The sequence below is a fragment of the Papaver somniferum genome, chromosome 11, assembly GCF_003573695.1.
Source record: "Papaver somniferum cultivar HN1 chromosome 11, ASM357369v1, whole genome shotgun sequence".
In the NCBI taxonomy this organism is placed as follows: Eukaryota; Viridiplantae; Streptophyta; class Magnoliopsida; order Ranunculales; family Papaveraceae; genus Papaver; species Papaver somniferum.
The window spans coordinates 51425719-51442392 of record NC_039368.1 but is presented as its reverse complement, the minus strand read 5'-3'; the positions used below and the strand labels follow the sequence as shown (position 1 = coordinate 51442392).

The following is a 16674-nucleotide window of genomic DNA, read 5'->3' as shown; positions in this document are numbered from 1 at the left end:
CGAAATATCATCATGTTGTCACCCTTATGTAAAAACAAAAGAATAACAACAACCAACCTTTACCAGAAAAAGGTTGAAAATCGATTTTAACAATTACAAGCAAAAGTTGAAAACCGTCAAAACACATATGCTTTTATGCTAAACCAAAACCGATTCAACATATTGTGACTTTTCACATATTGTTTCTACCAGAACCCCTCATGATTCTTTGATAAAGCCTACCAACTTGGGCTAGAACTTAATCATGTTATACCAAAAAGTCACCCAAACCACAAGGGTTCACAATATATGAGATCGAATATTAAGGTGGTAAAACTGAAATCAAACATCCCATAAACATACATAGCAATAAGATAAAAACATTCAAGCACAGGTTATGTAAACCAAAAACTATCACAAGAAAAATTACCAATTAAATAATTTTATTCATAATAGACCAATACAATCAGTGAAAGAAATCACAAATTGATGTCTATTTTACTGGATTAAGTATTACAACATATAACTTAATCTCTATTAACCTTTAGATAGGTGTTTTCAAAGATCATCTTCAATTTCCACAATTTTTCAGGATCTTCATCAACGACATCTCGACTGATATCTCAGATTCTGCACACAATACCTTGGTTATGTTCACAGGCTAAAGCATTAACCTTTCGATTAATATTTCGAGCATACTCCCTATTACCGATTCTAAGTTTAATCAGTTTCCTTTGGTTACAAGTAACAGTTCTTAGTAATGCTTCATGTCTATGATGAGTTTAGGTGGTACTGAGGAGGACTTGTCGAAGATTGATAATATCAACCTTAGCATCCAAACTGTTTTGGACAAGGAGATGAGTCACATCTTCCTTTTCATTATCGATATTTTCACAACCAGATTTCTTGAAGGTATTATCAAGATGAACACTTTCCTTAGAAGTCATTCCACTCAAGGCTTTCAGAAGTTGTGCTTGAGATATGGTTTGAGAATACATCCTTTTGTATAAGTTCTCAGACACGTTGAGTACAAATACTTGAAATACCTTTAACACATTCCAAACATAAATATCAAGCTTATATAAATAATTCTAACAAGATTTGAAAAGATTTTTGCATCTAATGTGTTACATAAACACAGTATTCTCCAAAGAGATTATCTTCAAAATCGGTATCAAGAGATACTTCAAATAACCACTCAAATCCCTTGTTACAAAAGTTGTTGCAAGAAAACCTTTCTACACATAAGAATGATTAAAGAATACTTAAGGTAGATTGTGTATTCTCTCAATATTGAATAATAGATATTCGTAGGATTCTGATTGCCCCGGTATATGTGCTTCCTTATATCCAAATATTGGGCAACATAAGGATGCACATTCTAATGCGATTAGGCATTAGGATGAGGAACTTCCTCATCAAATACCTTTAAAGGAGACTCTTCCTCCTTTTTCTTAGGAGCATTATTATGTTCCTTTTCTTGTTTTTTGATCCCATCCTCTTGGTTAGGAAAGTTGCGAGATGTAATATCCTCAATTACATCTTGTGCCCGGGATGGTATGTTCTTTGAACTTGAACCCGTCTGATCTAGATCTGCCAGTCGGCAGTATGCTAATGTCTCATGTTCAAGACATTCTATACGCCCTCTTAAGGTATTCACTCCTTGTTGGAAGTCCTTTTCTAAACATTTGTTTAGATATACCTCTTGACATATTATAGTAAGAAGTTCTCAATAAGGACCTTATTCCTTATATGTGAATGCTCCAGCGAATGACTAAGAATTTCACACGCTGTAGTCTGATGATGAACTTCCTTGCACAAGGCTAGTTTCTGTTCCATATAATCTGCCAGATTATTTTGAAGACTGAGTGTTTTTCGTTTTCCTTCACATATTATTACATTTAGTTGAACAATAAGTTCTGTGACATCATCTAGACTGTCAATGATCTTTCCCTTTTCTGAATATTTTTCAACATGTTTGAAAAATCTTTCCAACATCTTTCGAAATTCGGAACTTGGGAAGAATAGTGAATCGAATCTTTTTCAGAAGATTTTTCACTAGGAATTGGAACAGAATCAAAAATATTTTTCTTCAGTTTCGAACTCATTCTTTTCTGATCAGTAACCTAACTCCCAATCAAGTCATGAGTCAAAGACTTTTTCTTTGATTTCCGAAAAGACTTTCAAGACCAATTTCCACAAGTTTTCCTTGAGATCTTATTCTCATTATCTTGGCATACGTTAACTGAAGTCGATTCATGAGAACTCGAGTTCATTCTTATGGGTTGGATCGCACCAAACACAAATTGTTAGATCTTTTTGTGTTTGCCTGCTCTGATACCAATTGAAAAGGCGAGGGTACCGAAATATACCTAAATCTAAAACTTTTCCTACCTATAAGTCCTTTCTCCGAAAGCGATTGTCTATGAACTGAGTCGAGATAATACAACTAATCGGTTCACACTTCGTGTGATCGTCTATGGATACGAGATCAAGACAATACAACAACGAAGTATGTTTACTTGATACAAAGGTTCGGACTTAACCAAACACAATAGGATTGCTTATCAAGTAAATAGAAATTAACGTTTGCGTAATTTACTTTAATTATGATAACACAATTATAATGCGGAAATATAAAGTAAATGACACAACAATATTTTGTTAAGGAGGAAACCGCAAATGCAGAAAAACCCCGGGACCTTGTCCAGGATTGAATACTCTCAGGATTAAGCCGCTACAAAAAATTACACCAACTTCGTATAATTGAGACCAAGCAACTAAACCTATAGTTCACCTAGTTCCGTCTGTATTCCCAGGCCTCCAACTTATAAATAAGCCACGTACTTGGATCAATTCCTTTGGTTCATATTCCAAACAGTAAAGGAACAACAAATCTGTTTATTATCAACTCTCTTCAACCAACTGATATGAGTCGGACAAAGGCTCTTCTGTTTATCTTAACATAAACTCCTTCGTCAGGTCCTTTGATCTATCTTATGTTCAATTACCGAAGTAATCGTTTAAGATTAAGCCAACAACACTCTTAACCCAAAGAATTGTGTTGATGCTGATCTACTCAATTAATCAATCCAATCTACCACAAGGATAAACCGATTATTAATTGGATCCTCTTTTACTGAAACAAGTATTGTGCACACAAAAGATTATGAACTCACAAATCAGAAATCTTCAATATCTTATTCATTCTTCAAATCTTCTTAGATCTTTAATATAAACCTGCACACAATCACTTGAATCTCTTGTGATCAATCACGCACAGAACGGAGTCTGTTAACAATGGATTATCACAAGATCGTCTTTAGCACTAACAACAGTCTAAAGATCCTTGTAGAAACTCTGAACTAGTTTGAGTGAATCTTATATCAGAAGAGAAGATTCTCAAGCATAAACAAACTAGGTGCAATCAGATTTCAACCACCGTTAGTCAATCAAATAAATCGAAAACAAAAGATAAACCGCAATTATCTAGTTTCCCACCAACGGTACACACTAGAGCTTCTCAATCCCAAAGAAGACTTTAAACTGAGCGGACGTAAGAGATTTCGCCTAATTAGGTTACTCTCCTCTCCGAATAGGCGGCTACACCAGTAACAACAACAAAGAGGAAGTCTGTTGTTACGAAGGATTAGTTTGCTAGAAAGGAAAACTTCAAGTATTTATAGACAAGGAAGTTTGGACACCAAAGAATTTCCAAAACCGAAAATATTCTCAAGATATTCATTAAAGCACAAATTCGGTTTCCATAATTCCTGGAAATGCTCTGTCCAAAAATAATGATCGAAATCTCTCAGAAAATCTAATTAGTAAATGCACATTACTAATTCTTATATTTCCCTACAAAATGAAATTAATAACCTTAATTAAAAGATTCTTAACTTACTTATGTTTCGATCCTAGTATTTTCTTCCTTTAGCTATTAAGTAATAACTTTGAATAATTAAAGAAATAAACATTCACATCACGTGTACAAAGTATGTCGACATCCTTACTCTGTAAGTTGTCTTTCACACTTACAACCTTGAAACCGATTTTTCACACTTCCAAACAAGTTTAGAATTGGTTCATATGACTTTCATGAACTATGTGATTGATCAAACAAACATTCAAACACAATCATGGGTTTAACGGTTCTACCAAAACAAATTTCGGTTCTACCTCCATGTGAGTATTGTGCATAGTCACACTAGCTTTCCAAAATTCGGCTGACTAGGTACTAGGATTGGTTCCCCACATATTTATGGTATCTAACTTATATGTGTTGCACATGTCCATAGGATCGGTTCCCCTTTGCCTAAAAACGTGTTGCACATGTTCATAGGATCAGTTCCCCTTTCTGCTTTAAACCTTGCTGCACATCATACAAGGATCGGTTCTCCTTTGTGATGTACTGCACCTTTTACTAGGATCGGTTACACTTTCCCAAATTTGGTCAGACAAAACACAAACCCGATCATACCATATCAGGTGATTACTTAAGATCGGTTTCAATAATAAAAGTCATACCAATAGATAAGTCAGGTCTTTGTGAATAGTTCTACCAAGAACACAAACAAGTTGTGAGCGGTTATACTCAATCACACATATTGGTTGTTCATAAGATAAGCAATGAATAACAAAACCAATAACACCTGGCAATTTCCTTTTCGGTTTACAAAACAAACAAGTTTATGAACTTACTTCCTTAGAACACATGTAAAACATTGTTCCCTAGGATGAAATCCTCACATCATACCCATACATAATCACAATAGAATTCCAAATGATTATGGAGATGTGTTATCTACGAAGCTTAATGGTTAAGCAATAAACCTCGTATTGTATTCCTCAATACTATGTCTATCTAGAGTTCAAATATGCTTCGCAGTTTTATTTTCAATATGCACGACTTGAAATATACGTTAGGGAATAAAACAGTTCAAGTCAAATATCACTAACCTCAAGTGGAAGGATGATTGTTGTCGTTGCAGCTCCTTGCTTCTTCACATCTTCAAGTCTTCGCAATACTTGTAATGTCTCATATCCTAATACTTTCAAGCCAACCTATACGAAGTTGACTCTAGTACATAATCAAGCGACTCTTAACATGAGTTTTTTTTTTCTCGGTCAAATAAAATTAAAAAAGCGAAAAATTGTACAGGGACTAGGACTTCCTAATGACTAGCCGCTAGTCCACTCACTGGAAAACCTAATTGAAACAATAATAAACCCTTCCAAGCCATTCCACAGATGGAATAAAACCTGGCCTACCCTCAAAAAACTCAAAAATATCCTCAGCCAGCAAACAGGCTTGCTTGGCCGAGGCATTAGCTGAAAAATTAACCTCCCTATAGCTATGAATATAACGAACATTGGTGTATAAAGACTTCGCAATTTTCCACTTCTGCACCATCTGCCAAGGCAGCTCATCCTTTTGAAAAGCTTGAATGCAACTCTTCGAATCGGAACGAATGCAAATACTCCGCAGATTTCATCTCTTGGCCATAATCTCACCATAAATAATCGCACATACTTCCGCGTAGAAATTCGTTTGCCAACCAAGGCCAACACAGAGAACACCAAGCACCTCCGAACTTGCATCACGGAAAACAACACCTGAACCAGCTTGGCTTGGGTTTCCGACAGAAGCACCATCACAGCAGATCATGATTTCATCTTGATTAGGAGGAGTCCAACTAATCTCAATTGGAGTAGACGTTTTGCATGATCTATGCTGCACTTTGAAATAATTCAGAATGCGTAACTCCTCTAAAGTATTATGCATGTGGCCTTTCATTGTAATTGAATTATCACGAATAACCTGATAAACTCTCCCTTTAAAGCCCAGCCATTGAACAACCATATTATCAAAATAAGACTTATTACGTAACTTCCATAACTCCGTGACAATTGCAAGATTTGCAACCAACCAAAGGTTCTTTATCATTCTACTTTGACCCTTAGCAGCCTTATACGAGTCCACCAGGTCTTCATTTGGATCCAGCTTGAAAATTCCATCCACCCAAGCCCAAATCCTCCTAGCAACTCTGCAATGCCAAGTTATGTGGCTAAGAGTTTCGCAACTTTTCCTGCATAAGCGGCACATAGTAGACATGCTCCTACCTGTCTTCTTAATAATATTGTCTTCATTAGCACAACATTGCTTGGCCCAAATCTTCCATTATTGCACAATCAAGGTAGGGTGCACAACCTGTCTAGTAAACAGATTTGTACAAGGCACAACTTCTGCCGGCATCTTAAGAGCGGCCTTAGCCGACTTAACTGAAAAAACGCCTTTGCTATCTAAATCCCAAATTTTATAATCCTCACCACCAGAAATAACCGGCAAGTTTTCCATATCAATATTACAACGAATCATCAAATCTCTTGTTTTTTCAGGAATAACCCAAGCACCATAAAAAATGATATCACTTACTTTAGACTTAAAATCCTTAACATGAGTTTTGATTCACTAAAATATGACAACCAAACTTGACATACCAACGCTTGGTGGGTTCAATCGAGCTATGCTCTAACAACCTCACAATAACCTAACTGATTAACAAAAGAAGTTATTGCGGAACCATAAGAGTCTGAGACGAAGAACTGTTGTTATTAATTTTTATATATTACCTATCGGAGATGATTCCCGAGCAAATCTTAGAGAAGATAAAAATCAATACGATAGAACAAGTAAGATCAGAATAGGCAACTACAAAGAAAATAGTTGGATCTGGCTTCACAAATCCCAAATGAAGTCTTCAAGTCGTTAACCTAATAATGGTTTTGGAAAACCTAGGTTAAAGGATAATCGACGCTAGTTTGCAACTAGGACGAGAGTGTCGTGATTAGGTTTCCTAGATGCTATAATTCTCTAATATATAGTCTTTTAAATCAGGATTTCTTACAATCAAAGCTAAGAAAGCTTAGTAACAAAGCAATTGATATTCACCGTTAGATGAACTCTTGATTTAAGATTCAAGCTAAGTCTGCTTAAAAAATTAAGCAATCAATATCCACCGTTAGATGGTATTAACTTGATACACACAAATGAAATATACCTATATTTAGATATGGATGAACCGTACCCAAACATGTATATTTTGTTGTCTCAATAATAGTTAACCGAAGTTAGTCACATAAACACCTATAGTTTAGCCACATTCATCTAACACTTCTAGATCAAATATGATGATCAATCAATTATGATAGATAATCAAATGAATCTAAGTGTGTTTCAAGAGAGTTGTTCTAATGTTCACTATCTCATAGAAATATATATGAACCATTTGAAACAAAATTGGTTTGGTTTGTAATTGTATAAAGTACTTTATACCACGGTTTGCAAAACAAGTTCGCATACCTTATTTCATTAAAGTTATAGGGACTTTAGTTCGCAAAGGAACCTGAGTTCATGAATATGTATTTCATACTTACCGATTTTAAAACCTAACCACGTGTTCGCAAACAGAGTATGCGAACCACAGTTCCAGACTTTGGCCTTGACGTGCCGTTCGCAAACAGAGTACGCGAACAACAGTGCCGGACTTCGCGTTGTCTAGACGTTCACAAACAGAGTACGCGAACAACAGCTCCAGACCTTTTCACAGGTAAAACCTGAAAAAACGAGGGTCTAACAACCTTACGCAATATTTCGCTTAGCAATCTGTATGGACTAACTCCAATATACTTACAAGAGAATCAACTAGATAGTTAGACTCAATTTTAAGAAAAGTATATCAAAGAGTTATATCTCAATCTCTCAATTCAATGCGCAATCAAACAAATAATAATTTGCGAGCCCGATTGAATATAAGAGAGATAACTTGAATGGTACCAAAGACCAATGTTCAAGGATCAATCAATTTCAATCAACAACCAAAGGTTGGATTTACCAATGATCGATTCAACGCACAACCTGTGATATTTCAGTTATATAACAAAATATAATGCGGAAAAGAAATAACACAGACACCAGAAGTTTTGTTAATGAGGAACGCAAATGCAGAAAAACCTCGGGACCTAGTCCATATTGAACACCACACTGAGTTAAGCCGCTACAAATACTAGCCTACTACAAACTAACTTCCGTATAGACTGTAGTTGAACCCTAATCAATCTCACACTGATTCAAGGTACAGTTGCGTTCCTTACGTCTCTGATCCCAGCAGGATACTACGCACTTGATTCCCTTAGCTGATATCACCCACAACTAAGAGTTGCTACGACCCGAAGTCGAAGACTTGATAAACAAATATGTCTCACACAAAAAAAGTCTATAGGAATAGATAAATCTGTCTCCCACATAAATACCTACGGGTTTTTGTTCCGTATTTTGATAAATCAAGGTGAATAGGAACCAATTGATATATCGGACTTATATTCCCGAAGAACAGCCTAGAAATATCAATCACCTCACAATAATCATAATCGACTAGCGAAATAAGATATTGTGCAATCACAAACGATGAGACGAAGGTGTTTGTGACTACTTGTCTATCTTGCCTATCGGAGATATAAATCTCAAGCCAATCTTACTATTGCACTCAATCAAGATAGAAACAGCAAGATCAGATCACGCAACTACAGAGAAAATAGTTGGGTCTGGCTTCACCATCCCAATGAAGTCTTTAAGTCATTAACCTACAGGGTTTCGTGAAAAAACTAAGGTTAAAGGAGAATCTACTCTAGCTTGTACAACTAGTATCACACAGGAGGTATGGGGATTAGGTTTACCAGTTTCTAGAGTTCTCCTTTATATAGTCTCCAAATCAGGGTTTACAATTTAAGTTACCTTGGTAACAAAGTATTCAATATTCACCGTTAGATGAAAACCTGATTAGATTTAAGCTAATATCTTTCAACCGTTAGATCGAACTTAGCTTGTTATACACAAAAGAAATGTAACTTCATTTAGGTTTGAGTAACCGTACCTAAACATGTACACTTAGTTGGTTCAACAATAGTTAACCAATGGTTAGCCATATGATCACTTTGATATCAACCTTATTCATCTTCACCATAACTAGTTCAAATGACTCAAATGAACTAGTTAGAGAGTTGTTCAATTGATTACATCTCATAGAAGTATACAAGACATAATCGAAGCAAAATCGATTTTGATTTACTCGAATCGATTCATGAACATTATAGCCACGCTTTGCAAAGATTGCATTCCTTATTATATGAAATGTTTTAGTTCATGAACAAACCGATTTTAGAAAGTAACTTACCTAAGTATGCGAACAGGTACGCGTACTTAAGTAACCGGATTGAGTTTTTTTTTACTTTCAAGCTCTAACTATGCGCACGGGTATGCATACTTTCCCGCATTTCCAAAAACCGCAAGTACGGGTACGCGTACTTTGAGTTCCCGGTTTTGGACTTTTACACAAATGTGAGAACACACTATGTTTATATCCAGAGATGGTTACATGTTCTAAACTCTCATTTCAATCATTGAAACTTTCTTAGAGGATGTTATATAGTTGTTATTCACAAACTATTTTTCATCAAAGCGATTTTCGAGTTATTGAAATAACCAACATGACTTTTGTCATGAGTAAATATGAACTTGACCAAAGCGAAAGCTTACCAACACATATTTCGAGAAATAGATAAGCGAGATAAACTCGGCTCGAAATAACAAATGTGTATAATTGAAGTCTATATAGGAATACGACTTTTGTCTCAAAATAGAAGATAAAATAGATAGACTTTTGAGTGATAGATAAGTTCAAGTCTCCACATACCTTTTATCGATGAAGTTCCACAAGTTCCTTGAGTAGTTCTTCGTCTTCATATGATGAACGTCGTGGAGTCTAGAGCTCAACCACACTCACTATTTTAATCCGAGACTTAGCTATAAGTAGACTAGAAATCAAGACTTATAGTTTTGGAAACTAGACTTGACAAACAAGCTTGAGATAGCAACGCTTGCGATTTCGACTGAGCAGTGCTCTAACAAACCCGTTCGCAAACGAGAGTTTCCTACCTGAACTAGAACTTTACAATGCACGTAAAAAGTATACATACTGTGTTATATCCAGGCATTGGTAGTCATTCTAAACTCTCACTTAATCATTGGAACATCCTTAGAATACGACAATGGTAATCTTACACATACCACTAGCTTCAAGTAATTTTCAAGTGATTAATCGATCAATATGAAACTTCTCAAGTTCACATCAAATAATTGTCTCGTACAAATCATGTAAGATGTTCAAGGTAATTTTCACATGATCATCTTGACTTAATATTTAGTTTCCAACAAATGAATTGTGTATAACTAAACTCGTCAAGTATATGATGAACTTTATCTAAAGCTAAAAGCTTCCAACACGTATTTCGAAAAATAGATAAACTGGGGTCGTAATTTTAATTGTGTATAATGTAAAAGTCTATATAGCTATACGACTTAGTCTCATTAGAAGATAGAATAGAATAGACTTCTGAGTGATAGAAAAGTTTTAGTCTCCACATACCTTTTGTTGATGAAATTCCTCCAAGCTCTTCAGTAGATCTTCTTATTCAATTTGTGAATGCTGTGAAGTCTAATGCTCAACTACACACTTCTATCCCAATCCGAGACATAGCTATAAATAGACTAGAAATCAAGTATATAGTTTTCAACTAAACTTGACAAACAAGCTTGAGATAGCAACGCTTACGAGTTCGACCGAGCAGTGCTCTAACAATCTCCCCCTTTGTCAATTTTAGTGACAAAACTATCAATACATATGGATTACAAAATAAATAAACTTTGTAGCTTCTGATCCATCATGCTTGATTTCTTTGGCTCTTCAACTTCCTTGAATTCTTCGTTACTTCAAGTTCTCCATCGATTGTGAATGTGTTCAACTCAGCATCATTGTTGTTGGAGATCCGTACCCATAACAATATGAAAACGAAATTTCTCAAACATTGTTATTAAGTGTCATAGTATTGTTATATAGAATCAAAGGCCAATTTGCATCACAACTTTGAAATAATACTACAGTGATATGTATCACTCCCCCTTAATCAATACTTCCATCTTATAATGAAAACCACTCCCACTTACATAATGATCCGTAAACCATATGTGTGTAGTGTGAACTATTAAATAATTCTCCCCCTTTTTGTCAATATAAATTGGCAAAGTTACGAAAACTACGGGATCATAATGAATTCTCAAAAGTAATTCATGACTAAAAGGAAACATATCAACTTTGTTTCGATAATTTCACGTCGAAACTTAGTGTATTCATCAAGGAGTTTATTAAGATAAAAGTTAACCCCTTCAAATTACACAACCGCTCTCCCCACAAAGATATGACAATTAAGCACAAGTTCATTTAAGAATTCTCCCCCATTTGATGTCATTCCCAAGAGAACAACATGAGCGACCTTACTTTTACAAGAAGAAAAGGATTTCTTTAGACATTAACAAATCACATGGATTTGTATCCAGAAAACTCGAGTAAATTAACCACGAGAAGATCTTATTGATTAATTTAGCCGGAAACACTCAACATAAGTAAACTTACGGAGCAAATACAGTACTTTCACATAAAAGTGGATCAGGGAAAAATCAATACTGCGGAATTTTCTCAAAAAAATTGTTATATCTTTTATCAATATTTGCATAGAGACATATATAGACTTAACTTTTTGAGCACATATGAGATAATCTCAGTTCACGAACGTAACACATATACATCTCATCTGATATTTGCAATATATAAAACCAATAAGATTAAATACTGCAAGATCATCTTCCAAATAACTTAGAATTTAAATAAATAAATATAAAAACATTGCAAGATAAAAATCGTTGGAAATAGCTATGTGTAATCACAATATTTTTTGTACCAACCCTAGTTATCCTTCTTAAACATAAGAATAAATTCTCATAAGAAGTTTCCTAGACATTAAGATTCTTGAAAAACTCTTTATCATCCCCAAACTCCTTGTTGTCAACAAACATTGGAACATATGGTTCATAAAGAAAGGAGTCAATTACAACAAACCTTATTGACTGTTGCCGAACCAGGGCATTTTGAATTTTAAGAGATAGAACGATAGCCTTTATTTGCTGCATCTCCATCCTTGTTTCTTTTAACTCTTTAAGAACAACAAAAAACTTTTGAATATTTGAGGCGTTAGCCCTTGGTTTCTTCATATTTTTCTTTTTTTCTCTTTAAAGTTGTAGATGAAGATTTTTCTTTTTCCTTAATGACTGACGGCTTAACAATCATATTAACATCTTTTTCATCAGAAGAGATGATGCTTGGAGTCTCCATAAATTTGGAATATGGATTTGTGAAAAGAAACACAAATAAAAAAATCTTCACAAGCAATATTTTGATGAAAAGAGTTTTAGTGAAGGAAAAAGGCTGTAAGGTAACAGAACCTATATACAGAGTACGTAAGGTTCGCGTACAATCAACATGGACAACCCTATGAGGGAAGAAATATCGATTTTAACCTTTTTATACAAATAGGGTGAAATCTTTTCAATACCATTATTTGAAACAAGAAATTCAGATAATAATATTCAAGATACAAACTAGAGTAGTTTCTGACCCTGGAGCCCGATTATGCACAATTCTTGTCTCTTTTATGAATACGGGCACGTGAGACAAGAAGCGCTTCCAACACAGTTAGACTATGTTGGGGTAAACAATAATTTGCTCACCACAGGATTCCTGAACGGAATTATCAACATCCCTTTTTGTATATCGTTTAGACGTGATTCTTTTCTATAGTGTTTTAACCTTTTCCTTAGAAATCAACTTCTCAGGAGATGAGTTAAATTTACATACCTCGGATGGATTTGATTTCATAACAAGTTTGATCTTGTTTGCTAATCGACTGGCTCTCCGTTGCAGTTTATTGACATACCTTACTTTATGTTTGTACTTGAAACAATTTGAGAGTTCATGACCCTTGATAGTACAATAAGGACATGTCAATGTGGAGGATGGTTCGGACACCATAGCCGAACATGCTGTTAAACAAAGCGACGTACTTGGAAAATAAGAGGTAGAGTTTTCATTATACAGAGAAAAATCCATTTCATCCCCCAATGCGGTCGATGATATTTCTCCATGAACAATATCAAGGTTGATATGAGTATTGATACAATTATCAAAATTGATGTTTCCACCAAGGAGTACTACACTTGATTTTTCATCTTCAGTTAAATCATAGTGATCAGATGTTTCATCAAGAGTTGCAGCAAGACCTTTGTTCCCAGTGTATTTTCTACAATTTGGGCACTCATTAGCAAAATGAACAAAACCTTTACACTTGAAGCACTGTGGCATATCCTCATCATCAGTGTTGACAGTATCCCTATTTTTAGGAGGAACACGATCACGAGGCTTAATTGATGATGTAGGTGTATCTCTGGTGAACCATTTACTTATATTCAAAAGAAGATCTCTAAACTATCTTGTGATCAGGGAAACTGAGTTTTCAAGATCTTCATCTGATGATTCTGTTTCAATAGGATCATCCACAAAGTTGCCAACACTTTTACTTTTATCAAGTAGTTTAGTGTTATTATATGCTTTGAACGCAATATCCTTTCCAGTTTTGGATAGATGTTCATGATCAAGTATCTTTAACTTTCTAACAAGAGTATTCCTGGAAAGTGTTTCAAGGTTATTTCCCTCTACAATTGCATGTTTCGTAGAATCGTATCTAGCTGGTAGAGATTTGAGAATTTTCATCATAATATCCTTTTTAGGAATAATCTTACCCAACACAGAAGATGCATTAACAATTTCAGAGACTTGTGATTAAACTCATCAAATGAATCTTCATCAGCCATACGAAGGTTTTCGTAATCAGAATTTAGGTTTTGAAGCTCAACTTCTTTCTCAGAGGCATTCCCTTAAAATACAGTTTATAAGATATCGCAAGTATCTTTAGACCGAGTGCACATAGTCACATGGTGCTGAAGATCTGGGATAATGGCATGGATAATAACGTTTAACCCGTATGAATTTTGCTTTGCAACACCAATCTCGGTTTCACTATATCTACCAATATCCTTCGCAACAGTTACACCATCTACCGTAACCATTGGAGGATCATAGCCATTAACAACACGAACCTATGATTGAAAATCACGCGTTTGTATAAAGGCACGCATAACAATTTTCCACCATAAGTAATTCGAGCCATCGAAGACTAGCGGTACGTTTATAGAGATAACACTTCTGTCCATAGAGTCAGATAGCTACAAACATAGACTTATGAGGTCTTAGCGTGTTTGCCTGCTCTGGTACCAATTGAAAACGCGGGGGTATAACAACCACGCCAAATATTTCGTTCGGCAATCTATATGGACTAAACTCTGATATAATTCTGAGTGCACCAACTTAAAAGTGAGACTCGATCAAGAAAGATATCAAAGAGCTTTATCTCCTTCTCAATACAATCAGTATATCAACTAGATAGAAATCCGTGAGACTGATTGATACGAGAATAACTCTGATGGTACCAAAGACCAATGTCCGAATGTCAATCAAGTTTTATCCAACTAACAAGGTCGGATTTATCAACTAATTAAACTACACACAACCTATGATATTTCAATTATATAAAAAATATAATGTGGAAAAGAAATAACACATACACTAGAAATTTTGTAACGAGGAAACTGCAAATGCAAAAAAACCCCGGGACCTAGTCCATATTTGAACACCAAACTGTATTAAAATGCAACAGATTTTATCCTACTACAAGTTAACTTCAGACTGGAATGTATTTGAGCCCTAACCAAGTCTCACACTAATTAAGGTACAGTCGCGTTTCTTACGCCTCTTGAATCCCAACATGACTCTGCTACTTGATTCCCTTAGCTGATCTACCCATAACTAAGAGTTGCTACGACCCAAAGTCGAAGACTTATAAACAAATCTGTCTCCCACATATACGTAATGGTTTTGTTTTCGTCTTTAGATAAATCAAGGTGAACAGAAAACTCAATTAATGATTCGGTATTATACTCCCGAAGAGCAGTCTAGAAATATTAGTCACCTAACAATAACCTAACTGATTATCAAAACAGGTTATTGCGGAATCACAAGAGTCTGAGACGAAGAACTGTTGTGATTACTTTTTATATCTTACCTATCGGAGATGATTCTCGAGTAAATATTAGAGAAGATAAAACTCAATACGATAGAAAAAGTAAGATTAGAACATGCAACTACGGAGAAAATAGTTGGATCTGGACTCACGAATCCCAAATGAAGTATTCTAGTCCTTAACCTAATAATGGTTTTGGAAAACCTAGGTTAAAGGAGAATCGACTCTAGTTTGCAACTAGGACACATGAGAATGTCGGAATTAGGTTCCCCAGATGCTAGAGTTCTCCTTTATATGGTTTTTTAACTCAAGGTTGCTTACAATCAAAGCTAAGAAAGCTTAGTAACAGAGCAATTGATATTCACTGTTAGATGAACTCCTGATTTAAGATTCAAGCTAAGTCTGCTTAGAAATTAAGCAATATCAATCTCCACCTTTAGACGGTATTAGCTTGATACACACGAATGAAATGTACCTATATTTAGATATGGATGAATCGTACCCAAAACGTGTATATCTTTTTGGCTCAATAATAGTTAATCGAAGTTAGCCACATGAAAACTTATAGTTTAGCCACATTCATCTAACACTTCTAGATCAAATATGATGATCAATCAATCATGATAGATAATCTAATGAATCTAAATGTGTTTCAAGAGAGTTGTTCAAATGTTCACTATCTCATAAAAATATATATGAACCATTTGAAACGAAATCGCTTTGGTTTGTAATTGTAAAAAGTACTCATACAAGACCCACTTCATGAACATAATGCCACAGTTTGCTAAGCAAGTTCGCATACCTTATATTTCATTAAAGTTACAGGGACTTTAGTTCGCAAACTGAGTTCGCAAACGAACCTGAGTTCATGAGTATGTATTTTCATACTTACCGATTTTAGAACCTAACCACTGTGTTCGCAAACAGAGTACGGGAACCACAGTTCCGGACTTTGGCCTTGTCGTGCCGTTCGCAAATAGAGTACGCGAACAACATATCCGGACTCATCCTTGTCTAGCCGTTCGCAAACAGTGTACGCGAACAACATCTCCGGACCTTTTCACAAGTAAACCCGTTCACAAATAAGAGTTCCAGACCTGAACTAAAACTTCGCAGTGTACATATAAAGTATACATACTATGTTATATCTAGGCAGTGATAGTCGTTCTAAACTCTCATTAATCATTGAAACATCCTTAGAAGAAGACAATGGTAATCTTACACATAACACTAGCTTCACGTAATTTTCAAGTGATTAATCGATCAATACGAAACATCCCAAGTTAACATCAAATGATTGTTTCACACAAATCATATAAGATTTTCAAGGTAATTTTCACATGATCGTCTTGACTTGATATTTAGTTTCCAACAAATGAATTGTCCACAACTAAACTCGTCAAGTAGATGATGAACTTTAGTTGAATCTAAAAGCTTCCAATACGTATTTCGAGAAATAGATAAACGCGATAAACTCGCCTCGTAGTTTTAATTGTGTATAATGTAAAAGTCTATATAGCTATATGGCTTAGTCTCATTAATTAGAAGATAAAATAGAATAAACTTCTGAGCGATAGATAAGTTTTAGTCTCCACATACCTTTTGTTGATG

The 16674-nt window shown here is 35.1% G+C and overlaps 1 protein-coding gene across 1 annotated transcript; it reads right to left on the bottom strand.

The window, feature by feature from the left end:
- Positions 1-5470: 5470 nt before the first annotated feature.
- LOC113324413 lies at positions 5471-6094 on the bottom strand. The gene has a single exon (XM_026572732.1). It carries the CDS (start codon positions 6092-6094, stop codon positions 5471-5473), a length of 624 nt encoding a protein of 207 aa, XP_026428517.1.
- Positions 6095-16674: the final 10580 nt, after the last annotated feature.